The 26,641-nt window shown below is 52.1% G+C and overlaps 2 protein-coding genes across 2 annotated transcripts in view; one reads left to right on the plus strand and one right to left on the minus strand.

Moving 5' to 3' along the window:
* Positions 1-12,325, minus strand: part of MAF1 (MAF1 homolog, negative regulator of RNA polymerase III) — a 30,366-nt gene extending 18,041 nt beyond the window's left edge. The window contains exon 1 of the mRNA XM_039525465.1: positions 12,046-12,325. The gene's annotated coding sequence lies outside the window, so the exon portion shown is untranslated. The remainder of the gene's footprint in view (positions 1-12,045) is intronic.
* A 7,185-nt stretch (positions 12,326-19,510) lies between these two features.
* Positions 19,511-26,641, plus strand: part of SHARPIN (SHANK associated RH domain interactor) — a 44,985-nt gene continuing 37,854 nt past the window's right edge. Inside the window, exon 1 of the mRNA XM_039523041.1 lies at positions 19,511-19,750. Within this exon, the coding sequence (XP_039378975.1) occupies positions 19,511-19,750 (240 nt within the window). The remainder of the gene's footprint in view (positions 19,751-26,641) is intronic.

Raw genomic sequence — 26,641 nt, forward strand, 5'->3', positions numbered from 1 at the left:
GGAGCGGGGAGAGTCATGCAGACCTACAAACCTGATCTGGGACAGACCGTGAGAACGGTTACTGCAGGGCAGGCAGACAGCATTAGCCTGGACAAGAGCAGACTCCCCCTTACTGTGACAGCTGCTACTGCAGGGAACAACCATAACAAATAGTGCAGGCGAGACACCGCGGCCTCAAGGACGGAGAAGATACTTGGGTAACATTGCTACATTAGTGCACAGAGACCCCAACCACTGTCAGAGGACAGGATATTGGGTTAGATGAACCACTGGGCTGACTCAGCATGGCCAGTCTCATGTTAGCCTTTTTAGCCACAGTGTCACACTGAGACTCATGTTCAGCTGATTGTCCACCATGACCCCCAGATCCTTTTCAGAGTCCCTGCTTCTCAGGATAGAATTCCCCATCCTGTAAGCATGGCCTGCCGTCTTTGTTCCTAGATGCAGACATTTACATTTAACCTATTAAATCACTTATCGCGTGCTTGCATACAGCTTATCAAGTGACTCAGATTGCTCTGTGTCAGTGACCTGTCCTCTTCATGATTTACTGCTCGACCAATTTTTGGGTCTTCTGCAAATTCTTCCAGGTCATTGATAAAAAAAATGTTAAATAGCATGGGGCTAAAAACCCTTTCCCTTGAGGACCCCACTAGAGACAACCTGCTTGATGGCGATTCCCTCTTTACAATTACATTCAGTTGGCCAGCCATTAATCTGTTTAATATGTGCCTTGTGAATTTTATATCATTCAGGGTTTTGTCATCGGAACGTTGAGAGGTACCAAGTCAAACACCTTAGAGAAGTCTAAGTACAGTACAATAACAATCTTATCTCATCAAAACAAGATATCAAGTAAGTCGGGTATCTATAAAAGCCCATGTTGATTTGTATTAATTACATTACACTTCTTTAGGTCATTATTAATCAAGTCCACATTAGCCGCTCCATTATCTTGCACAGGATCAATGTCAGGCTGACAGGCCTATCACCCTGGTCACCCTTTTTAAAAATTGGCCCAACATTAGCTTTCTTCCTACCCCATGCCCCTGGTGCATACTTTTGGGTGCTCATGCTGCAAACACCTGCCCTCAGTTGGGTTAAGGAACATGGTGCTTAAAACATCAGCAGACACCTGGAGCCCTGCTTACACTAACTCTCCAAACACTGACACCACATCCATGACAGCAGTGGAAAGTCTAGCAAAAAAATCCTAATGCGTACACAGCCTCCACCTGCAGGTGAAAGCCAACCCTGATCCCAACACACAGGAGGGGGAGGGAATCCCGGACTGATAAGCAAACAGCAGAGTAGGGCTTTTATAGTCTTGAGTCCAGAATAGCATCTGTCATCTGACTTAGATTCCAGAAGACTGGAAAAGGGCAAATATAGTGCCCATCTATAAAAAGGGAAATAAAAACAACCCAGGAAACTACAGACCAGTTAGTTTAACTTCTGTGTCAGGGAAGATAAAGGAGCAAATAATTAAGGAAATCATCTGCAAACACTTGGAAGGTGGTAAGGTGACAGGGAATAGCAGCATGGATTTGTAAAGAACAAATCATGTCAAACCAATCTGATAGCTTTCTTTGATAGGATAACGAGTCTTGTGGATAAGGGAGAAGCGGTGGATGTGGTATACCTAGACTTTAGTAAGGCATTTGATACGGTCTCGCATGATATTCTTATTGATAAACTAGGCAAATACAATTTAGATGGGGCTACTATAAGGTGGGTGCATAACTGGCTGGATAACTGTACTCAGAGAGTCGTTATTAATGGTTCCCAATCCTGCTGGAAAGGTAGAACACGTGGGGTTCCGCAGGGGTCTGTTTTGGGACCGGCTCTGTTCAATATCTTCATCAACGACTTAGATGTTGACATAGAAAGGACGCTTATTAAGTTTGCAGATGATACCAAACTGGGAGGGATTGCAACTGCTTTGGAGGACAGGGTCATAATTCAAAATGATCTGGACAAATTGGAGAAATGGTCTGAGGTAAACAGGATGAAGTTTAACAAAGACAAATGCAAAGTGCTCCACTTAGGAAGGAACAATCAGTTTCACACATACAGAATGGGAAGAGACTGTCTAGGAAGGAGTACGGCAGAAAGGGATCTAAGGGTTATAGTGGACCACAAGCTAAATATGAGTCAACAGTGTGATGCTGTTGCAAAAAAAGCAAACATGATTATGGGATGCATTAACAGCTGTGTTGTGAGCAAGATACGAGAAGTCATTCTTCCGCTCTACTCTGCGCTGGTTAGGCCTCAGCTGGAGTATTGTGTCCAGTTCTGGGCACCGCATTTCAAGAAAGATGTGGAGAAATTGGAGAGGGTCCAGAGAAGAGCAACAAGAATGATTAAAGGTCTAGAAAACATGACCTATGAAGGAAGGCTGAAAGAACTGGGTTTGTTTAGTTTGGAAAAGAGAAGACAGAGGGGACATGATAGCAGTTTTCAGGTATCTAAAAGGGAGTCATAAGGAGGAGGGAGAAAACTTGTTCACCTTCCCCTCTAAGGATAGAGCAAGAGGCAATGGGCTTAAACTGCAGCAAGGGAGGTTTAGGTTGGACATTAGGAAAAAGTTCCTAACTGTCAGGGTGGTTAAACACTGGAATAAATTGCCTAGGGAGGTCATGGAATCTCCATCTCTGGAGATATTTAAGAGATTAGATAAATGTCTATCAGGGATGGTCTAGACAGTATTTGGTCCTGCCATGAGGGCAGGGGACTGGACTCGATGACCTCTCAAAGTCTCTTCCAGTCCTAGAATCTATGAAGTCCCCAGGCGATGCTCTGGAACTGCTCCCCACAAAGCCAGTCAGAACTCTGGGGAGCCTCCTCTTCCCTGGAGCAGCCTGTCTGCAGGGCAAGAAGCTCACACAACTTCACCTTCCTAGGTCTGACCTTGGAGCATTCAGCATATGCCCCCCGCCCGGTGCGCTTCCTACAGCAAGTCTGCCCAGGCGGGGTCCTGGAGAAGCCAGAGGGTCCTGCACGCACCTCCACTTCACAGTCAGACATGACTCATGGCCAGCCAGTAAAACAGAAGTTTATTAGATGACAGGAACATGGTCTAAAACAGAGCTTGTAGGTACACAGAATGGGACCCCTCAGCTGGGTCCATTCTGGGGCCCAGAAAGCCAGACAACCCCATCTGCCCTCACTTCCTATCCCCAGCCAGCTCCAAACTGAAACCCCCTGCAGCCCCTTCTTCTCTGCTGAGTTCCGTTCCTGGGCCAGGAGGTCACCTGACCTCTTTGTTCTCTCACACCTTTAGAATCCCCTTGCAGGGGGGGAAGGGCCCAGGCCATTAGTTGCCAGGAGACAGAGGGTCGGCCAGAAACTGAGGCACCCACACAGTATTCAGGGGAAACATTAAGAACATTAAGGGTTGCTTGGGATAGCATCCTATGCTTGGCCCCTAGCTATGTTCTATTTTGAAAGCATTTGGTGGCTCATGCAATGGGATCAGCAGGGAAAGGATACACTGCCAAAAGGCTTGCTAGTTTAGCCAATCTCATGAAGCTAATGAGGGACATGGCATCACCACAGAAAGAAATCCTAGGTCAGGGGTAGGCAACCTATAGCACAGGTGCCGAAGGTGGCACGCGAGCTGATTTTCAGTGGCACTCACACTGCCTGGGTCCTGGCCACCGGTCCGGGGGCTCTGCATTTTTATTTAATTTTAAATGATTTAAAATCTTAAACATTTTAAAAACCTTATTTACTTTACATACAACAATAGTTTAGTTATATATTATAGACTTATAGAAACATCTTCTAAAAACGTTAAAATGTATCACTGGCACGCGAAACCTTAAATTAGAGTGAATAAATGAAGACTCGGCACAGCACTTCTGAAAGGTTGCCGACCCCTGTCCTAGGTCATGACGCTAACTTTATTCAAAAAGCCTTTGTTTCAGTCCTGGAGGTGTAGTTATACAAGATTTTATAGCTCCACACCACCAGGCAATGATGATTGAGCAGCAGAGTTCTGGACGTTGGGACCTGAAGGAACATGGACTTCACGTGACCGTATCCGGTCTCCAATGGTGACCCGTATACGTTGCTGCAGAAGACAGAGCAAGAACCCTGCCCAAGACAGTTGGGGAATAATCTGCCCAAAGGTGAAATTTCTTCCTACCTCCTAAGTGGTGGCATATGCTCAGAAGAACAAGGCTTTAGAGCCCCCATTTTTTTCCACAACCATAAACTGCATTCAACTGCCCCATGGACTGAATCTGGCCAACAGACTGCACTTCAGCTATTCCCTGAGTTACCATAAACAGAGTCATCCAAGCACAGAGGGACTGGGTTAGCACCTGGAAAGGCTGTATTGGCCAGGTGACAGAGCATTATGGAGACAATTTGGCTGTTAAGAGGAAATAAAACATGAGGTATCATTAAACAGTTACAACCCATACTTGACAGGGACCAAATTCTGGCAGAAAATTTTCCTGAACCTCATCTTCTGACCTTCAAACAACTACTCAACACCATCAGAAACAAGATCCCTACAGACCAGGACACACAGATTCAAAATGGAACCAGACCTGGCCAGAACAACCGATACAAAACCTTCAGACATACTTCCACTGCTATGATGATCAACCTTCCTAGAACACACCTTTCAAGATCAAAGGATCCTACACATGCCTATCACAACATGCGTATACCTTATCCAGTGCACTGAGTGCCCCAACAACAACTGTGTGCGTGAAACCAGACAATCATCAAGTTCTTGAATAAACTTGCACAGGAAAATGATAGGAAGACAAAAAACACCATATCACCCATGGGCGAACACTTCACAACATGATCACTCCATGTCTGACCTCTCAGTTCTTCTCCTCAATGGAAACCTGCACACCTTCCATACACAAGCCTGGGATCTTAAATCCATAACTCTGCTAGACAATAAAAATCATGGGCTGAAGAGCGACACTGGATTTATGGCTCATTACAACCTGTAATCCACTAACCTTCCTTTTTTGTCCTCTGACTGCAACAATATCCAATGATCTTCGCCTTGAATGGTCTTTTACAACATGTGTAAGCCCCTTAGTTTTCAGTTTAACTGGTTTTTAATGAAAAATCCCAGATTTTACAAAAATAATTTTTCTTCTTCCGATTTTCACCCTACTTTTGTATCATTCAAAGATATAAAAATAACTTGTTTTATTAGGAAAATACATATATCGCATGCAATATATTTTATTTCAGTAATACATTAGTCTGTGTGTATACGCAAAACCGCCTATTGAAGTAAGGCTAGAAGATACAAACAGGCACACACGCAAGCTCTGAAGTGTGTGTGCATCTGAACGTACTGATGAATCTCATACCCACCACGTACACATTTCAAGCTATTAGCAAATAATGGTTTAAAGATCTGACATGCTAAAATGGGAACAAAAAATCTTTATCAGAATACGTTTCAGAACATAAGGCAGTATTCAAAAGTTAAAAAAAAACAGGAGAAAAGGACAAAGTTGACTGTATGTGCTGCTAATGGTGTGGCCCAATTATTATATTTAATTATTTATAGGCTAATAGTTATAATCTACAACAGTAATCTGTTTATTCAAATGAAAAGTTTTATTTGGGGATTAGAGATGTATTGTTTTCTTAAACTCAAGAGGTGGCATTAGTTTTGAGTTTTTGTTCTGCAGCAAACCACACTGAATTCCATTAATCAAAGCATGAATCTACTCAATACTTCCCCCCTCCTCGTCCTTCCATCCACCAAAATAAACCTCAATATTTACCAATAAAAAATAATAGTTTTTTCCACCAATTTTCACTTGTTTTTGTTGTTGTAGTAATAAACACCTATAAATTCACAGGGAAAAAAATAAAAACTGAAAACCATGGACCCTAAATATGTGGTAACTACTTATGCTAAACAATATGTTCTACCTTATATTTAGCTGTGATGCTCCCAGAGTATCTTTTCTAGACCCAAAGAGCTCTGTGTAGCTAAAAAGCTGGTCTCTCTCACCAACAGGAAAAAAAAAAAATACTGCCTCATCCACCTTGTCTCGCTCAGAGGAAGTAAGTGAGAGCAAGAAACTCTTCAGAAGGTAAAATTTGAGAATGAGCAATTTGTGCCTAAGGAGGCTAAAAATATTTGTGGGCAGAGTCCCAAAAGGAACCTTTGAGCTCTGGGCTCACTGCACAGACCAATTAGCCTCCAGCCACGGAGATATTTTGCTGCTGACAATAAAGCAGTTGCCCCGCTCCCCACCTCAGCAAGGTCAGGAAGCCAGGCATATAGCTGGCTGTAAATACGGTACCTGAAGACTTGTTTTAAGAATTAGTTTCTTTTTCTCGCTGGTCTTGGTAAAACCCTTCTCTGGAGAGCAGCTGTTCCCCAGCACCTCCTAAAGAACCTCAGCTTTAATTTAAAAGGATTAGAAGCCCAATCCAGCAGCACAAAGCTGCCACCAGTGGAAGATTCCCCCAGCGTGGGGAAATCCTCAGTTGGTGCAGTCATCATCGCAGTTCCTATGCCCACCTCCCAGCCCCTGTCCTGGGGAATGGCGGAGGCCAGGGCATCAGTCATCCCTAGTTTCAAGAACAGGCTCTTCACTGATTAGAGCAGCCATGTCAGTTCCATTCTGCTGCTAGAGAAGTGCTCCTGAGGCAGAAGAGGCAAAAATGCTACTGTCTCTGAGGAACAGTGAAGATGTCCAGGCCAGAGGAACAGATGGGATTCCAGCAACCCTGCATTGAACTACAGGAGGGGAAGAAGACACCGACTAGTGGGACTATGACCCACTTCCACAAGTTTCTGAAAGAGCCTCAGTTCATTTTGCCACTACGGAAAGACAGCTAAGAAAGTACCTCCCTCAGGAATTGAGGGAGTTAGGGCTCCCTGCTACGAGGACCATTTATCTGTAGTAAACAAGGACAGAACAATCAGAAATGATCAAAAGCAGGAAACATTAAGAGTTAACAGTCGGAAATGCTTCCCAAAAACGACCAATTAGGTAATGGAACAGGAAACTAATAAAGGTCACATGATCACTATCTTGCTACATGACTAGACATGTAGCTGATGCAGGAAGCTAAGAAAAATGGTTCTACAGTGAGCAGGGGCGGCTCTAGGATTTCTGCCGCCCCAGGCAGGGCGGCACGCCGCGGGGGGCACTCTAGCGGTCGCCAGTCCCGCGGCTCTGGTGGACCTCCCGCAGACGTGCCTGTGGAGGGTCCGCTGGCCCTGCGGCTCCGGTGAACCTCCGGCAGGCACGCCTGCGGATGCTCCACCGGAGCCGCGGGACCAGCGGCCCCTCCGCAGGCACATCTGCGGGAGGTCCGCCGGAGCTGCCTGCCGCCCTCCCGCTGGGACGCCGCCCAAGCACGCGCTTGGCGTGCTGGGGTCTGGAGCCGGCCCTGACAGTGAGGCAGGAGTGAGACTCTGAGCTAAGAGAAATTCTACCATCCAAAAAATATCTACGCAGTTCAACGTGCTACATTAGTGAAGCATTAAGGCTGAAAATCTCACATCTGAGAACTTGGTCAGCTATGAGAGAGAAGGATCTTTTATGACCCCAGTAAGAGAGCAAGGAAGAGAAACAGTGTGAAACTGAAATCAAGTCACCTCTAATTCAAGCGTTTTGTTTAACTTTCCATGAAATGTGAGTGAACATTTAATGTAGATCCATTTTTGGGAGCTGTAATCTCATTACTGCAGCATATATGGGACTTTGGAGAACAGATAGCCCAGAAGTCTGCAGTAGTTTTTCATATCTGAGCACCAGGAGCATGTCATGGAGTTTGTAGCCGCACTGAGTTACTAGGCACTGAATAATAATAATAATAATAATGAGAGAGAGAGGGGAAGAGGGTGAAGCAGGACCAATGCCTCTCATCCTGGGCAGATGGCAGCCAGAGACATTGTCCAGACTGTGTGTCAGCAAAAGATACCATCTGCTCGGACACCAAGAGATTCATGAGCAAACTCATGGGCAAAAGGGAAACAATGAAAGTTAACCTCATACCAGAATGGACAGAAGCCAAACCCTGATAAAGTCAGGTTAGCGAACAGCCCAACTGTGACTAGACAAGCCCTGGAAAGGCAGAAAGCAAAGGGGACATGTAAGAGTTAGAGAATGGGTAAAGGCATAAATATCAGCCCAGTCTAGCCTTTACTTTTAGTCCATTCCTGTCGCCTGACTGGTCTGACAGGAACTGCTCTTGTGGTTTCCCTGATACCAAAATGCACTATTTGGACTTCTCGCTTTTCAGTACAGCTGTTGCTCATTAGAACAGGGACTCCTCCTTCCCCCACCACCTGGACCCCTTTCACCCCAAATCTTCAGTTAGCTTGTCCAGAATCAGGAATGGCAGAAGGTGCCTCCAACTGCAAAACAGCTGATTCAGTTACAGTGAGCAAAACTCTGGAGACTCCCAGGATAGGAACTCGGAAGAACCTAAGCGCTGCCCTGTTTGGTCAGACCAATGGCTCTTCTAGACCAGTATCCTCCTGTCTCCAAGAGTAGTCAGTATCAGAGCATCAGGGGATGTTTACAGAACAGGGCAGTTGGAGATCCACCCAGTCTTCCCCTCCTGACTGGTGGTCAGAAATTTAGGGTTGCCTGGAGCATGGGGTTGCAATCCTGACCATCCTGGCTAACAGTCATTGCTGGCTCCACTAACTTTATCTAGATCTTTTTTTAACCAAGCAGTTATACTTTTGGTCACCATAACATCCCATGGCAGTAAGTTCCACAGGTTAACTGTGCAATATGTGAAAAAATAATTCCTCTTGTTTATATTAAACCTACTGCCTATTAATTTCATCAGTTGACTGCTGGTTTGTGTCTTCTGGGAGAGAGTAAACAACACTTCTCTAGTCACTTTTTCCACACCACGTACGATTCCCCCCGCCTCCCGGCGTCATCTGTTTTCTAAGATGAACAGCACTACCCTTTTTAGTCTCTCCTCATATGGAAGCTGTTCTAGACTCTTAATCATTTTTGTTTTCCTTTTTTAACCCTTTCCGATTTCCTTTTTGATATGAGGTGACCAAAACTAGGCACAGTATTCAAGCAGTGTGTGCACCATGGATGTACATAGTGGCATTATGGTATTTTCTATTCCTTTCCTAATAGTCCCGAACATTCTCTTGGCCTTTTTGACTGACACCGTATATTGCGCTGAAGTTTTCACAGAACCCTCCACAATGACTCCAAGATCTTTTTCTTGAGCAGTAATGGCTAATTTAGAACCCATCATCATTATATATGTGTAGCTGGGATTATTTTTTCCAATGTACATTAATTTGCACTTCTCAGTGTTGAATTTTATCTGTCATTTGGTTGTCCAGTTGCCCGTTTTGTGAGATTCTCCTGTAGCTCTTTGCAGTCAGCTTTAGACTTAACTATCTTGAGTAATTTTATATCATCTGCAAAACTTGCCACTTCACTGTCCACTTTATTTTCCAGACCATTAATGAATATGTTGAACAGCACAGGTCCCAGTACAGAGCCTTGGGGGATCTTATGGTTTACTTCTCTCCATTGTAAAAACCGACCATTTACATTTACTCTTTGTTTCCTATCTCTTAACCAGTTACTGATCCCTGAGAAGAGATTCCCTGTTACCCCAGGATTACTCAGTTTCCTTAAGAGCCTTTGGGGAGTGACCTTGTCAAAGGCTTTCTGAAAATCTATGTACACTTTATCCACTGGATCAGCTTTATCCATGTGCTTGTTGACAACCTCAAAGAATTCTAATAGACTAGTGAAACATGACTTCCCTTTACAGAGGCTATCAAATTGTGTTTGTGTCTGCCTAATAATTCTGTTCTTTACCATAGTTTCTACCAATTTGCCTGGTATTGACATTGGGCTTACCAGCCTGTAAGTGGCAAAAAACCACTGCTGAAGCCCTTTTTAAAAATTGGCATTACATTTCCTACCTTCCAGTCATCTGGTACAGAGGCTTGTTTCAGAGACAGGTGACATACGACAGTGAGTAGTTCTGCAATTTCAAATGTGAGTTTCTTCAGAACTCTTGGGCAAATACTATCTGGTCCTGAAGACTTATTACTAAGGATGTGAGTGTGTCACAGAGGTCACAGATTCTGTGACCTCCATGACTTCCGCACTGGCCACTGCTGGGGCAGTCTCAGGCCACTGCACCCTCCCCAGCAGCAGCAGGAGTTTGAGTGGGGGGCTCAGGGCTGGAGGTTGGGGCACAGGATGGGATGAGGGCTCTGGGCAGCACTTACCTTCGAGGGGCTCCCCAGAAGCGGTGACATCCTTTGGCTCCTAGGGGCAGGCAAGGCCAATGGAGCTCTGTGCACCGTCTCCACAGCTCCCAGCCAATGGGAGCTGCGGAGCTGGCAGTCGGGGAGGAGGCTGCACGCAGAGCTGCGTGGCCATGCCTCTGCCTAGGAGATGAAGGATGTTGCCACTTCCAGGGAGGTGCGGAGCCTGGTAGGGAGCTTGTCAGCCCTGCCAACCCGCCCACATCCAGCACTGTAGGTCCCCAGCCGTGCGCCCCCCTCCCCCAAACACCACTGCGGGTCTCAGGCCACCCCCCAGGCCCAGCACAGGTCCTGGGCCCACCCCCCAGGCTCTCCCCTTTCCCCAAGCAACCGCATTGCCCACCTCCCCCAGTCTGCTCCCCTCCCCTGAGCACCTCCAGGATACCCCCCCTTTCCAAGATTTAGTCAGGGGTATATAATACAAGTCATGGACAGGTCACGGGCCATGAATTTTTGTTTACTGCCCGTGACCTGTCCATGACTTATTAAAAATACCTGTGACTAAAACTTATTACTGTCTAATTTAACAACCAGGCAATGAAGTCAATCAACCAGGGATAGCTCTGAGCCAACAGTGTCATAAAATATACCATATACCTTCCACGTGACTAAGCCTAATTACAGGCACTGCCCATCCAGGGATTTGTCCCAGACATGCCTTAGGTGTGTTTATTGGTAGTAAATGAAGGACTGCTCTGCCCACGGTAACAGAAGTGTCAACCTAACAAGAATGCTGCCCAACCTCAATACCTGTTGGGGAGAAGATGTCAGAAGAAATTGGTTTTGGTAGCTGATGTAACAGGTACCCTGTCTCCCTAGATGCAAGAGCCTTATCTTACCAAAAGACAGAGCACACTTCCTTGGGACAGGGGACTGGCAGGGATGCTGAGGCAGCATTTAGGTTGGGAGAATACTTTTCTCCTGTCATCTAAGATTTCTGAGGCATGCAATACTTTGTAGTTGAACTTTAGAGCCTGCCTATCTAGCCATATAGATAGGGAATCAGCTAGCCTGGTGATAGGGCCACATAAATACCCAACAAATCTTCACTTAGTATCTGAATAAGCAAGTGTAGCTAATACCTATCCTTGAATGTATGTTTTTCCTCTCTCTGTCACTTACCAATAAAACCTACTCTTGAGACAAGTGGAATTGGTCCATGGATACTGTCCCTGGGGGCAGTTGCTGTGGGCAATGCGGAGATACTGACCCCAAGGATAGTACAATCCAGAGTGAGTGCAAATTTCACTGCACGGTGGCAGGCAGGGGCGTGAGACCTCCCACCCTAACGGTGCCACAGGATCCAGGCCCGAAGCCCTGTTTGAGGCACCCCCCATGGCAGCCCCATAACTCCCAGCATGCAATGCTCCATTCCCTCCCCCCCCCCAGGAGCTCCCCGCTGCATGCTGCGCTCCATCCCAGAGTACAGCGCTTCGGGCCTGGAGGGCAGCCGCTCCCACCATGCAACGCTCCAGCCCGCTCCCTGCAGGGGTGCAGCCCCAGGGGACCACAGCTCCCATCATGCACCACGCCGTGAGGCCCTGGAACGCGCCCATGGGAGGGGGGGGGCGGCCGGATGCACCTGCCAGCGCGCAGTGCGTCACCGGGGCCTGAGGCCCAGTGATCAGACTACAACTCCCAGCATGCAAAGCGCCGCCCTGTCCCGAGCCGCTTCCGCCCGCCCTGTCCCATGTGGCGCATTGCAGCCTGGGAGTTGTAGTCCTCGGGCTCCCGCGGCTCTGAGGGGCCGAGCAAGGACCTACTCGCGTCTCCCTGGCTCAGTCCCGGCCGGTCTCCCCGCGGCGGCGGCTCCCTCACTCCCTGGGCGCCTGTAGGCGGCACAGCGGGCGGGGAAAGCTCGAGCAGGGCGCCTCCGCCTCGGCCGCCGTCCGACTCCTCGCCGCGGCCCGCCAGGCCTCCGCCCGCCTCGACATGTCCCCGGCTAACCGGGGCGGAGCGACTGACCGACAGAGCCCGCACTCCCCTGGCTAGCGGCGGCCACCGACCCGTCTCCTCAGGCGCCGGACGACAACAAGAGCCCCGCCCCGCGAGCCGCGATTGACCCGCTGCCCTTTTCGGTCCGCCCATTCCTATTGGAGAAGAGACAGGCCAATCACCGCATTCCTATCCTCGCATTGGCTAGAACGGATGCAAATCAAGCACAGAGACCCGCCTACCGACGGGAGAGAGCCTGCATCTGATAGGCTGCGGCTTCCCAGGCCCTGGTTGGCTGTCTGGGACAAAGACGGAGCCGCTGTCAGTCAAGTGCGGCTGGCCTCGCCCCGCAGCTCCGGGCGGGGAGGGGTGAAGGGGACAGAGGCTTCAGGGGGCGAGTTCCTGCCCCGGCTCCCCGGGGAGGGGTCAGTCCCCTGCATCCCCCACAGGTGCCTGCCAGGCACCCGTCCCCGGGAGGGGTCAGTCCCCTGCATCCCCCCCACAGGCGCATGCCAGGCACCCCTCCCCAGGGAGGGGGTCATTCTCCTGCATCCCCCCCACAGGCGCATGCCAGGCACCCATCCCGGGGAGGGGTCAGTCCCCTGCATCCCCCACAGGCGCATGCCAGGCACCCCTCCCCGGGGAGGGGTCAGTCCCCTGCATCCCCCCCACAGGTGCCTGCCAGGCACCCCTCCCCGGGGAGGGGTCAGTCCCCTGCATCCCCCACAGGTGCCTGCCAGGCACCCCTCCCCGGGGAGGTGTCAGTCCCCCGCATCCCCCCCACAGGTGCCTGCCAGGCACCCCTCCCCAGGGAGGGGGTCAGTCCCCTGCATCCCCCCCACATGCGCATGTCAGGCACCCGTCCCCGGAGAGGGGGAAGTCCCCTGCATCCCCCACAGGTGCCTGCCAGGCACCCCTCCCCGGAGAGGGGTCAGTCCCCTGCATCCCCCACAGGTGCATGCCAGGCACCTGTCCCCGGAGAGGGGGCAGTCCCCTGCATCCCCCACAGGTGCCTGCCAGGCACCCCTCCCCAGAGAGGGGTCAGTTCCTTGCATCCCCCCCACAGGTGCCTGCCAGGCACCCCTCCCCGGGGAGGGGCCTTTCCCCTGCACCCCCCATAGGTGTGTCCTAGGCACACCGCACCCCAGGGAGTGGCCTGTCCTCCTTACCTTGACTAGAGCAGCCCAGGCACCCCTTCACCCCATCCCTTCCCCAGGGAGGGATTCACCCACCAGCCAGATCTACCCCAGACCAAGTCAGTTCCACACATTCCCCATCAACTCCCCACCCTTACTTCACTCCTACCCCAATAACTCTTCCCCCCTTGGGGGACCCGTCCTTTCTATCAGCTGTTACCAGCCCCTAGCCTCTCAGGCTGGCCTATCCCTGGCATGGGATGAAGGAGCCCACATCCTTTCCTCTCAGACAAGGGCCTTTGCACCATAGGGTGACATCAGGAAGCTGAAACTTAGCACATAGCAGCTCCATTATCCAACAGAGGTGTGAGCAGAGTGCAGACTGCGCACAGATGCTGGCTGGCTGGCTCGCTCTTTCCAGAGTGAATTTAAAGTTAGGTCTTGATTTACAAGGTACTCAATGGTCTGCAGCCACTTGTGAGCCTCACAAACAGCTGCGCCCTACAGGACACTGAACCGAGAACTGAGCTAAGCCAGGTGCATGGAACGCAGCCTTCCCAGCTGCAGGACCCAGCTATGGGACGCCTAGGAGAGCAGCTGAAAATGAACCTGACCATGTCCCCGTTTGAATGCAAGGCCCACATCACTCATCCCAGTAACAGATCAGCCAAGAACTGGGGACGTTCGAGGGGAAGTAGAAGGGAAGAAGGAATTTTAAAAAATAAATGAAAAAAGCCACCCCCCACCCCCTCGAAATGGCCCCAGGAACAAAGGAAACGGTGAGAAAACGAACAGGGGCACTTTGTCTCAAGGGTGCCCCAAGGACTCCTGTTCTTTTTGCGGATACAGACTAACACGGCTGCTCCTCTGAAACCTGTAAGAAAACGGCCACTTGGTGCTATCTTCAATTGTTGTATGGCGCTTAGATGGGAGCTTGACACTCTGCAAATCAGAACCTGGCTGTTCTTCTCCCTGAGGCTGGCGTATTCATTGTGTGTCCATTTCTACTGCTGCTGTGGGAAGAGATGATTAACCCTCTCTCTGCCAACTCTGTAGGGTGCTGTACACCCTGGCATACCCCATCAAACCCCACATTTGAGATAAGCCCAAGCACTGGTGCTTCCTATTTTGTTTTCTACCAACAAGAAATCAGGAGGCTTATGACCCTGATTGGGGAAAATGGGGGTGGGCAGGTGTGAGATTTCAGCCCCAACTGAGCAAATATGATTTTCCTCTGATGTTGCCAGACCAACACAGGCAAGAATGAATGTTTGCAAGGCTGACTCGGAGAGCTTGCATTGGACAGGTCTCCTGTGCTCCCAGCCAAGCTCTGTGAGCGCCTAATGGAGAACATTCGTTGTAACATGCATATGCTGTGGCTACTCACAACTTTGCAGTGACAGCAAGGAAAGCCCTAGCTCCTTCTGCACAGGCCCCTACTAGTTGAGTTACAGAAGAATCTCCTTTAGCAGGGATCAGCGTAGGGCCCATGACACACACTGGATCAGTTCTGCTTCTCATCAACCCGGGCAGTGGTGCACATACAAGCTAACCAATTAACCACTCTCTGTTTTGATTACAATGACAAAGCAGTTCATAAAAGCCAGTGTGGTCCTGCTAGGTTAGTAGCAAGGCATTGACGGCAGCCTGTCAGAGATGCTTCCGAGGCAGGTGCAAGGAACCCCTGGGTCGGGCAAACATTTGTGCACTAACATTTGTGAGCAGTAAATAATGAAGAGGACAGGTCAGTTATACAATGCTCTGGATCACATGATCAGCTGGGGGGGACAAGTAAACAAGATGCATTTTTAAATGGCCAAATGTGAGGTCAGACATCTAGGAACAAAGACCGTAGGCCACTGTGCCATTACCCAGGGTACAATCTGGACTGATGGACAAATGTGTCCCTCAATTCTCCAACCTGGGGTGCCTTTTACACTGCTTCGCTGTGACGACCACCACTCCTGCTCCGCCCACACAGCCTCTAACATGTAAATCACCCCCCGCTATACTGTACGAGTGCTCTAGCCAGCCAATCCTGAATTACATTACAGGGCAACGGCAGCAAACTCCCAGTCCCAGACTTTCCCCCAGAAATGTGCAGCTGGTTCTGCCTAGCGCCCTCCTAGACAACACAAGCTCATAGAAAGTCCGTCATTTCATTAATAGAAAATGATATGCAAAAACCTTGTTATCTCAAAGGGAGTATCCCGAACACTTCAAACACACACTCGTACAGATAAAACAATAAAAGAAATTTATTAACTACAGATAGATTTTAAATGATTACAAATAATGAGGCATAAAAGTCAGAATTAGCTACTGTGATGAAGTGGGAATGTTCTTAATGTTTTCTCTGAGTGCTGTGTGTGTGCCTCAGTTTCCCCTATGCATTTCTTAAGTGTCTAGGGATGTGTGTGATTGTTGCAGAGCCCTAGGGGGCCAGTGTGATACTGTCTGCCGATACCTTGTCTCCTGGCAACGGATGGCCTGGGCCCCTCCTCTGCAAAGGTGCCTACTGAAGATGTTGGAGAACAAAGATCAGGTGACCTCCTGGCCTGGGAAAGAGACAAAGGCGACAGGAGGGGCTGGAGTTTTTTCAGTTTGGGGCTGGCTGGGAAAATGGAGGGGCGCCCAGACAGAGCTCTGGCCTCCCTGCTCCTCCCCAAGATGGACCTGACTGAGGGGGTCCTGTTGTCTGTACCTGCAAGACCTGTCTTGGACTCTGTTCCTGTCGTCTAAATAAACCTTCTGCTTTACTGGGTGGCTGACAGGCACGGTGAATCGCAGGAAGCTAGGGGTGCAGGGCCCTGACTCCCCCACACTCTGTGACAGCTACAAAGTAAATAAAAGGTAAAATGCATCTAATACCTAACTTAACAAGCTAAGTGAATTCAAAGCAAAGGTTTCTCTCACCACATACCTTAGCAGTCTTGCTGGATGGAATCCTTTCAGTCAGGATCCCTCCCCCAGTTCTGTGTTAATTTCCTTGTCCTTCAGGTGTTGTTGATGCCATGGGGTGGAGGGAGAGATATTTTGGTGCCTCTGTTCCCTTTTCTTATAGCTCTATTTCTTTGAAAGTCACCTCCAGCTGAGGTTCAGGAGACTGTGGGACAGGAACCTCCAGCTGTTTCTTTGCCAACATGTACATTTCTCGCTCACACCCTTTTTCCTGCCAAAGAATGGCCACTTAACCAGGTGATACTCCATTTTGATTTTGTTGACACCTGGCTGAGGCCTCAGTTTGCCTTTTGTCTCCGAGGGACTGGTTTGTGCCTGCTCTTCTAAACTCGGAATATGCATCACTAATGTTATATAGTAGAATCTTATCACTTTACAAACAATGTTGCCACACATATTTTACCAGGACAATAATGATCAGCACATTATGAGTTTTCAAATTATACCGCATAAGGCATCCAGCCATTCAACAACCCATGGGCTTCACCCATGAGGTTGGTCCCCAAGGAAGACGGGTCGATCTGGTTCTATGGGGACTATTGGAGGCTTAATGCCATCACTGTATCTGATGCCTACCCCATGCCAATACCTCACTTTGTACAAAATCTATTATAGCTTTGTAAAAAGGGTGAAAATAGGGATACCGATTGTCACAGCCATACTCACAGGATGAGGACTCTATCCTAGGAAGCAGTGACTCTGAAAAAGATTTAGGGGTCATGGTGGATAATCAGCTGAACATGAATTCCCAGTGTGACACTCTGGCCAAAAGGGCTAATGTGATTCTTGGATGCATAAACGGGAATTTTGAGTAGGAGTAGAGAGGCTATTTTACCTCTGTCTTGGCCCTGGTGTGAATCCTGTGTCCAGGTCTAGGGCCCACAGTTCAAGAAGGATGTTTAAAAAATGGAGAGGGTTCAGAGAAGGGCCACAAGCATGATTAAAGGATTAGAAAACCTGCCTTATAGTGATAGACTCAAGGAGCTCAATCTGTTATAACAGAGAGATGGTTAAGGGGTGAGTTGATCACAATCTATAAGTACCTACCAGGGGAACAAATATTTAATAACCATAGAATCACAGAAGCATAGGACTAGAAAGGACCTCAACAGGTCATCTAGTCCAATCCCCTGCACTCAAGGCAGGACTAAGTAATAACTAGTCCATAACGGGCTCTTCGATCTAGCAGAGGAAGGTCTAACACGATCCAATGGCTGGAAGTTGAAGCTAGACAAATTCAGACCGGAAATAGGGTATACATTTTTAACAGTGAGAGCAATTAACTATTGGACCAATTTACCAAGGGGTGTGGTGGCTTCTCCATCACTGACAACTGTTAAATCAAGGTAGGATTGTTTTACAAGATCTGCCCTAGTTTAAAAGGAATTGTTTTGGGGCAGTCCTCTGGCCTGCCACACAGGAGGTCAGGCAGGCTGATCAGAGTGGTCCCTTCTGGCCTTGGAAGCTGTGAACACGCCCCTGAAGAAAGCTCCTCCCTACACCCTGTCAGCCCGTGGCTGGTTTGTACCTCGAAGCAGGAGCATTTGAGTTCAGGTTACATGGAAGTTCTAATTCCCTATTATTTATATTCCGGTAGCATCAAGGAGCCCTAGTCACAGACCAGCCCCCCAGCGCGCTAGCACTGTACAAACAGAACTAAAGACAGTCCCTGCCCCAGAATTTATAATCTATGTGTAAGACAAGAGGTGACAGACAGGGAAGCCCAAGGAAACACTCAGCCGCCAGTGGTCAGCACACCAGGCACTGGTCTCCTCAGCACACCAGCAGCTGAACCACGGTCAAGTGTTTTGTAGACGTCATGGCAGACGGGAGCTTGGTGGTGGGATTTGAACAATCTTTTTTGGAACCCTGCTATGCTCTGGCATGCGGGGAGACCTTGTGCCAAGGTGACTGTGCAGCAAGTCTGGGCATGTGTCCTGCTGCCAGACCAGGGCATGTGCCCTACTGCACCTGCCTGTGACCCACGCCCTGCTGTACATGTGCACCCGTGTCCTGCTGTATGTGTCTGTCCCTGCCCTGTGTCCCCCAGTACGTCCCTGCCCGTGGCAAGCTGTACTATCCACCCATGGTCTGTGTCCGGCTTCACATGTGCAAAGGTAGCCGGCTGCATGTGCCCGTGGCCCACTTTACTGCCAGCCCCTGGCCTGTGCCCCACTGCGTGTGCCTGCCTGTAGCCTGAAATATTGGCTACCATGGACTGGGCTGCACTGTACGTGCCTGCCCGTGGCCGGTTGTACGTGCCTGCGGCCAGTGCCCCTCTACACGACTGCCTGAGGCTCCCGCTCTGCGTCTGTGCCCCACTGTACTACCTGCCCATGGTCAGTGCCCCATGCCCCTCTGCATGTGCCTGCCCACGGCCCACTGTACTGCCCAGCCGTGGTCACACCCCGCTCCACACGCCTGCCTGGGGCCGTGTCCCGTCCCTGCCCACGGGTGTTCTACATGCCCATAGCCCGTCCCGCGCGCAGCCACTGCCCCAACCCACGCGAGCCCGCTGCCCGCCCGTGGTCCCACGCGAGCCCACCGCGGTCCCACGCGAGCCCGCACCCGTGGCCACTGCCTCAACCCACGCGAGCCCACTGCCTGCCCGCGGCCCCACCCGTGCCCGCACCCGTGGCCACTGCCCCAACCCATGCGAGCCCACTGCCCGCCCGTGGTCCCACCCGAGCCCGCCGCAGTCCCACGCGAGCCCGCACCCGTGGCCACTGCCTCAACCCACGCGAGCCCACTGCCTGCCCGTGGTCCCAACCGAGCCCGCCGCGGTCCCACGCGAGCCCGCACCCGTGGCCACTGCCCCAACCCACGCGAGTCCACTGCCTGCCCGTGGTCCCACCCGAGCCCGCCACGGTCCCACGCGAGCCCGCACCCGTGGCCACTGCCCCAACCCACGCGAGCCCGCACCCGTGGCCACTGCCCCAACCCACGCGAGCCCACTGCCCGCCCGCGGCCCCACCCGTGCCCGGTGCCCGCTGCCTGCCCCTGGTCCCACGCGAGCCCGCACCCGTGGCCACTGCCCCGCTCCGCCCCAGCCCGCCGCGGCGCCGCCCGCCCGTGGCCAGGCCCCGCCGCCCCAGCCGCGTCCCGCGTCCCGCCCGGAACGCCACGGCCGGGGCGTGTTTCCAGCCGGCCGGCGCGGAAGTGCGGCGGCCGCTCGGCTCGGCTCGGCTCGGCGGCGATGGCTCTGCCGGGCGCGCCGGCCCCGGGCCCCCAGCGGCCCCGCGCCGCCCCCACCGTGCTCATGTCCGTGCGCGTCTGGGCGGCGCGGCCGCTCGGCCGCCTGCCGCCGCCCGCCGGGGCCTCGGCCGCCGGGGACGCGCTGCTCCGCCTGCAGCTCAGCGGGCGGCCCGGGCCCGGGCCCGCCGGGGGGCGGCTCTTCCGCCTCGCCCTGCGCCACACGGACGCCCGCCGGAGCGTGGTACGGGGAGGCCGGGGGGCAAGACCTTGGGGCTGGGCGGGGTATGACCTGAGGGGACAAGGGTAAGAACTTGGGGGCTGGGCAGGGTGCGACCTGAGGGGGACAAGGGGCAAGAACTTGGGGGCTGGGCGGGGTGCGACCTGAGGGGGCAAGAACTTGGGGCTGGGCGGGGTATGACCTGAGGGGGACAAGGGGTAAGAACTTGGGGGCTGGGCAGGGTGCGACCTGAGGGGACAAGGGGCAAGAACTTGGGGGCTGGAGGTGCGACCTGAGGGGGCAAGAACTTGGGGGCTGGGCGGGGTATGACCTGAGGGGGACAAGGGTAAGAACTTGGGGGCTGGGCAGGGGTGCGACCTGAGGGGGACAAGGGGCAAGAACTTGGGGGCTGGGCAGGGCGACCTGAGGGGGCAAGAACTTGGGGGCTGGGCGGGGTATGACCTGAGGGGACAGGGGCAAGAACTTGGGTGCCGGGGTACAACCTAAGGTGGGGGCAAGGGTAAGAACTTGGGGGCTGGGGAAGGGCTAAGAACTGGAGGGATATGACCTGAGGGGTGGGGCAAAGGGGCTGGGGTGGGGAGGGGTAAGAACTTGGGGGCCGGGGTGGGGAAGGGCTAAGAACTGGAGGGATATGACCTGAGGGGGTGGGGCAAAGGGGCTGGGGTGGGAGGGGGTAAGAACTTGGGGGCCGGGGTGGGGAAGGGCTAAGAACTGGAGGGATATGACCTGAGGGGTGGGGCAAAGGGGCCGGGTGGGGAGGGGTAAGAACTTGGGGGCCGGGTGGGGAAGGGGTAAGGACTGGAGGGATATGACCTGAGGGGTGGGGCAAAGGGGCCGGGTGGGAGGGGTAAGAACTTGGGGGCCGGGGTGGGGAAGGGGTAAGGACTGGAGGGATATGACCTGAGGGGGTGGGGCAAAGGGGCCGGGGTGGGGAGGGGGTAAGAACTTGGGGGCCGGGGTGGGGAAGGGGTAAGGACTGGAGGGATATGACCTGAGGGGGTGGGGGTAAAGGGGCTGGTGCTGGGCGGTGATAAGAACTGAGGGGAGGGGGAGGAGGGGCATGGGGTCGGGGAAGCAGTGTGGGGGTCGGGTGAGACTGGGGTAGGAAGCGGAGGGCCTGGGAGGGAACATGTACTGGGAGAGCTGGGAAGGGGGGTAAGTACTGAGGGGGTTGGGGAGAGGGCAGGTACTGGAGGTTACGGGGGGTTGTGTTAGGAAGGGTCTGAAGAGGACAGTTACCCCCTCCTCTCCAGGGTCAGTCAGCACCAGCTCACACATCCCAGCCCCTCCCTCTGTGCCTCAGGATTGGGGTTTCTGCACCCCTGGTACGGCCTTTCACTCGTCCCACCGCCCCGAAGGAAGGGACCCGTTTGCTCAGCCGCTTTTGAGGCAGGGGTTGCACAGGCCTGGTTACTGACCCTGCCTCCAGAAGAGGATTTCATGACTGAAATCTCCCACCCCATTGCTGCTTAGGGGGCCCATGTGGGACTAGCCCCGTGGAGCCCGATGCCCCCAGCAGGGACCCACCATTAGACTGGCCCCAACTGACCCCCTTGTTGGCAGTCTCAGCAGAATAGCCAAGGACTGAATAGACCCTGGAGCCTGAACTCTCTTCTCACCCTTAGAGGAGGGTTCCTCTGATGCAGGCGAGTCAGCTACTGGGGACCGTGTGGAAGGCAGCTCTGCACTTTCCCAGCTCTGGGGATGATGGGAGGCCTCCAGAGGCCCGTGGTGGTCCCCCACCACTGGTCACAAGTGTCCATGTTCGCACAGTGTCTTTACAAACACTTGTCAGGTTTCCCTGTGAGTGTCATGGCCAGCAGCCATTCTCTGCTTAAAGGCTGGGCTAGAAATACCTTCCCGGACCTGTGTGTGGCTGTGGATCATGTACAGTAACTCAGGATGAGACAGCACTGAGGGGTTCTGCAGAATAATTCAGGTGATAAAGTCCTGAGTCTCCGCTGTGAGCATGTGACCAGCAGACTGTAGAGATGTGTGTGTGTTTCTGACTGGGGATTGAGTTCCTGGCTGTTGTATGAGATGATGGCTGGTGGGATGGCAATTCTGAAGGCTTGTCTGACTCCCAGTGTACGGCGAGGCCAGTGAGGAGAAGGAGCTGCGTTTGCATCGGAGAAGCAGAGTTCTGTTAGGTAAACAGGAACGTCAGCTGTCCCTCTCTCGCCCCCCACATCCTTCTGTGCCCCAGCCTGACATTTAGTCTGTGTCTGTTCTTATACAGTGCTCATCACTGTAGGGTCTGAGGGCCTGTATGAAACGACATGACCAGCATCTGTTCTGGCGTGTTTGTTCTCTCGTCCTCTCCCCAGGGGAGAAGTGTGTGCAGGGGGGTGCTTTGTTTGGGTAGTTTAAGTATACTCACTGCTCTGTGTCTGCCAGCAAAGGCAGGTGGTTGGAGAAATGTGCCCGGCTCTTGAAGTGGAAGGTGGGGAGGTTTAGGATGGTCCGTAGGTGGTGGGGGAGTTCATTCCACAGGCTCAGGCTGGCCCTGAGAAAGTTCTGTCTCCTGCACAGGCGAGTTTTACCCTTATTGCAGAGAGTCCATTGCGCCAGAGGAGTGGAGCTGTCGACTGTGGTCTTCATCCCGGAACGTTAGGCTCTGTTAGCTACGCTGGGCCCAGGCCATGGAGCATGTTACAGATACGGACTGAGATCTTGGCCATTGTCTTCCATGGATGCCTCGGCCAAGAGGCCGGTGTCTACAGCAGTCTCCTCTCCTGGTGTAACTCACCTTTCTAACCTCTCCTTTTAACTCTCTGATGGAGGCTTTACTCATTCAGCTCTGAGTGCTGACAGCTGCACGCTGTCAGAAGGCTCCATCTTTGCTCTTCTCCTCCTCTGGAAGCACCTACTTGGACTTTCCCTGCTTTAACCGTCACATCATTTCTGTGGAGATGCCACCTGACTCCATCTCCCTTTGCACTGACTGACTCCTCCCCCCTCATCTCTGCCAGCCCTGGATACCTCAGGCTGAAGAGCTTCCCGAGTTAAACCCCTTCCTCTCTCTTCTGCCCCTTACTCTCCACTGAGACAGCGCTCCCAAAGTCTCTCATGACCGCTTCCTAGCTAAAGTTCAGAACCGCCATTTCCTCTCTTTGACCTGTTGGCCGCCTTCAGCGCAGTTGATCATGCACTTCTGGAAATCGTGTCCTCCCTTGGCTTCCATGACTGTCTTCTCCTGGTTCTCCTCCTGCCTCTCTAATCGCTCCCTCTGGGAGTTCTTTGGGGGATCCTCCTCATCCCCCTGCAGCTTTCTGTGGAAGTTCCACTGGGCCCTGTCCTTGGTCCCCATCTTGCCTCCCTCTGCACCTTATCTGTGGTCACCTCATCTGCAAACACAAATTCAGCTCCCAGCTGTATGCTGAGGACTGACATCTACCTCTCTGCCCCAAACCTGTTTCCCTCTGTCCAAACTGAAATCTTGGCCTGTCTCTGTGACCTCTTCTCATGGATGTCTAGCCGGCAGCTCGAGCTCAACCTGGCTAAAACCAAGCTCTTAATCTCCACCCTTCCCCAAACCCACCCTGCTACCCCCTTTCTTGATGACTATAGACACCACCACCATTCTGCCTGTCACGCAGCCGTGTAACCTGGGTGTCACCTTCAACTCAGACCTCTCTCTAGAGCCTCGCATTCAGACTGTACAGATCACGCACAACGTTTCTGCTTCGTGTCTCTAAGATCCAGCCTTTCCTCTCCATCCACACAGCTAAACTTTTCCCCAGGTTCTCACCATCTCATCTCTCTCACTGCAGCATCCTTCTTTCTGGCTGTCACATGCACTGTCTTGCCCTGCTCCTGTCCACTCAGAATGCTGCGGCCAGGATCATTGTCCCAGCCAGTTGCTCTGACCGTGTCACCGCCCCCCTGCATGCTTACACTGGCTCCTCCTTCTCTAGCTCATCAGACAATCGCTATTCGTTGACATTTTCAAGGCCCTTCGACTGTCCCCAAACTACCTGTCACCTCTCAGTCAGTACTGAAAGGCTGGGTCCTGCCCCCAATCAACTCAAGATTCCAGCCTCCATCACCCGCTTGTTGAAGTTTCAAACAAGCCCCTTCCTGCTTTCTCCTGTGCTGCCCTTCACTCTGGGGAGGAGCTTCCCGTAAACATCCGCAAACCCACCTCGTTTCCTCCTCCACATCCTTAACATTCTCCTTTGCCTTGATGCCTACAAAATACTTGACAGGTGGGCCCTGATGTGCTGAGAGCAGAGCTTATGCTGATCAATGTCCTCTTGTTTCCTCCTCCTCGACTGTCAGTCTGTCTGTATCCACCTATTGTCTCATCTTATATGTAGGTTATAACTCTCTGGGCCAGGGAGACTCTGTGTTCTGTTTATGCAGTGCCTAGCGCAGTGGGGCCTGGACCCTGACTAGGGCTCTAGGTGCTACCATAAGACAGATAATGCTCCCTGTCTGTCTGTCTGACAGTCTGTCTGTCACTGGGACACGCCAGGCCATCCACCCTAACCGTGGCTCCTGAGGACATCCCCTGCCTCACTGCTGCTGAAGCCCCAAGTCTGGGGGCACGTGTGCCCCTCGTGCTGGTGCGTGCACATCCACACCGGCATTCCCGCGGGACGTCAGCTGCGAAAGAGCCTAGTGAGTCCAGCAGCAAAGGGGGCGTTGGGATTCCCTCTCGTTCTTCCTAAATCCCCCACCCTCGACTCCAGGTGGTCCAGGATGCTGGAGCCTGGGAGCAGGACCACCTCTCCTCCAGCCTCTGCCAGGGCATCCTGTCCACTCTCCCCTCACCTCCTCTCTCCACTTCCCTGGCCTCCTGTCTCCAAATACAATCAAATACCTTCCTCCTGTTCCCAGAGTTCTGTCTTCCTGCCCTGCTCGCCTGGAACTTCTTAGCCACCTGCCTCCCCTGCACTGCTCTGCTCCAGACTGGGGCTCCTGGCCCTTCCCCACTCGCCTTGTGCGCACTGCTGTTTGATAGGAAATAATCCCTGCCCCGTTGCCACTCCACAGTATTGCTGTGGTGAGTGCTAGTGCAGGCAGAGCAAGTAAAAATGCTTGTGCCCTGTCTGCTCTAGTGCTCACTCTGGTGGATGTGCACAGGGTTAGTGCCAGGGAGGGGTTCCCAAAAAGGGGCAGACAGCCCCTGGGATTCCCCAGTTGAGGGGTGCTCTTTCCTTTATGCAAAAAGAACAGGAGTACTTGTGGCACCGTAGAGACTAACAAATGTATTTGAGCATAAGCTTTCGTGGGCTACATCCCACTTCTTCGGATGCACAGAATGGAACATATATTGAGGATATATATACACACGTACAGAGAGCATGAAAAGGTGGGAGTTGTCTTACCAACTCTGAGAGGCCAATTAAGTAAGTAAAAAACTTTTGAAGTGATAATCAAGATAGCCCAGTACAGACAGTTTGATAAGAAGTGTGAGAATACTTACAAGGGGAGATAGCCCATACAAACATTGAATCTATCTCCCCTTGTAAGTATTCTCACACTTCTTATCAAACTGTCTGTACTGGGCTATCTTGATTATCACTTCAAAAGTTTTTTTTTACTTAATTGGCCTCTCAGAGTTGGTAAGACAACTCCCACCTTTTCATGCTCTCTGTATGTGTATATTTATCTCCTCAATATATGTTCCATTCTGTGCATCCAAAGAAGTGGGCTGTAGCCCACGAAAGCTTCTGCTGAAATAAATGTGTTAGTCTCTAAGGTGCCGCAAGTACTCCTGTTCTTTTTACGGATACAGACTAACACGGCTGCTACTCTGAAACCCTTCCTTTATGCTGTCACATCTGCCTGATGCTCATCTGCCTCCGAGTCCCTCCCTCTCTCAGCTCTCCATTTCTCGTTGGTGCATGAGGGGCTCTCTGGACGCTGCTGCGTGTGTGGAGGCTGCTACAGGAAATATGATCTGGTAAAGGCCTGGGCCTCTCAGCTTTCATTGGAAATGTTCTCTAGGGCAAGCTGAGGTCATGTCACCTTCCCTGCTTGCTGCTGCTGTGCTGCGTGGGTAGCTCAGCTGTGTTGCCGCAGCCCCTTGCCTTCCCCGAGACAGGCGCCTGCTCTCTGCTGCATGCGCGACTCGTGCCGGTGCTGGATATAGAGAGCTAAGGACATCCCCTAGCAGAGGGTGTTGCAGTATTTCCAGCGGGGGTGAATGGAAAGGAGACAAGCTTCATTTTGTACCTCTGCTGGCTTGGTCTCCCCCTCTGATCGCTTACCTGGGGACTCTGGACAAGTTCGCTTCTGTCTGGGGTTGGATTTCACCAAAGAGCCATTTTAAGTGACTCCCCTTCCCTACCCTGTCTCTTGCACAGCTGACCTCCAGGGCAGGTGGGTTTGCATCAGCAAAACCCTGGCTGGGGGGTATTTTCCCTCAGGCTGTAAGGCTGCTACTGGACGGTTATTTACAGGAAGAACAGGGCAGTGCTCTAAAAATCCTCCTTTGTAGCATCTTAGGCTTAGCACTGCTCCCCTTTCTAAGCCCAAGTGCCCCAGGCTGAGTCAGCGTAGCCCAGCACCCGCCCCACAATGACCCTTGGGTCATCTGCCCTTTAAAGAAACAGGTTTTCCTGCCTTGTGCAACACAGGCTGGTGACACTGCGGGTCAGATTGCAGTGCAGTGAACCTGGCCCCACTGCTGCTAGCAGATGACAAATGACTTTCTCCTCAGCTGATGGGATTGGCAGTGAGTGTAAAGACATGTGAGGGCACTTCATGAAAGCTCCACTTCTGCTACAAGCACAGCCAGGCTGTGGGACCAGACCAGTGAGTAACGCTCAGGCCTGGCCCGGTGCAGACGGGTAGCTCACCCTGACCCGGCTGGGCATGGAACAGCAGGCTCTTCTCCTCGGCCGTCCCCTGCAGCCCTGTGGTGTCCCATTGGTTCCCATGGCT

The sequence above is a fragment of the Mauremys reevesii genome, linkage group 2 (assembly GCF_016161935.1).
Source record: "Mauremys reevesii isolate NIE-2019 linkage group 2, ASM1616193v1, whole genome shotgun sequence".
Taxonomy (NCBI): Eukaryota; Metazoa; Chordata; order Testudines; family Geoemydidae; genus Mauremys; species Mauremys reevesii.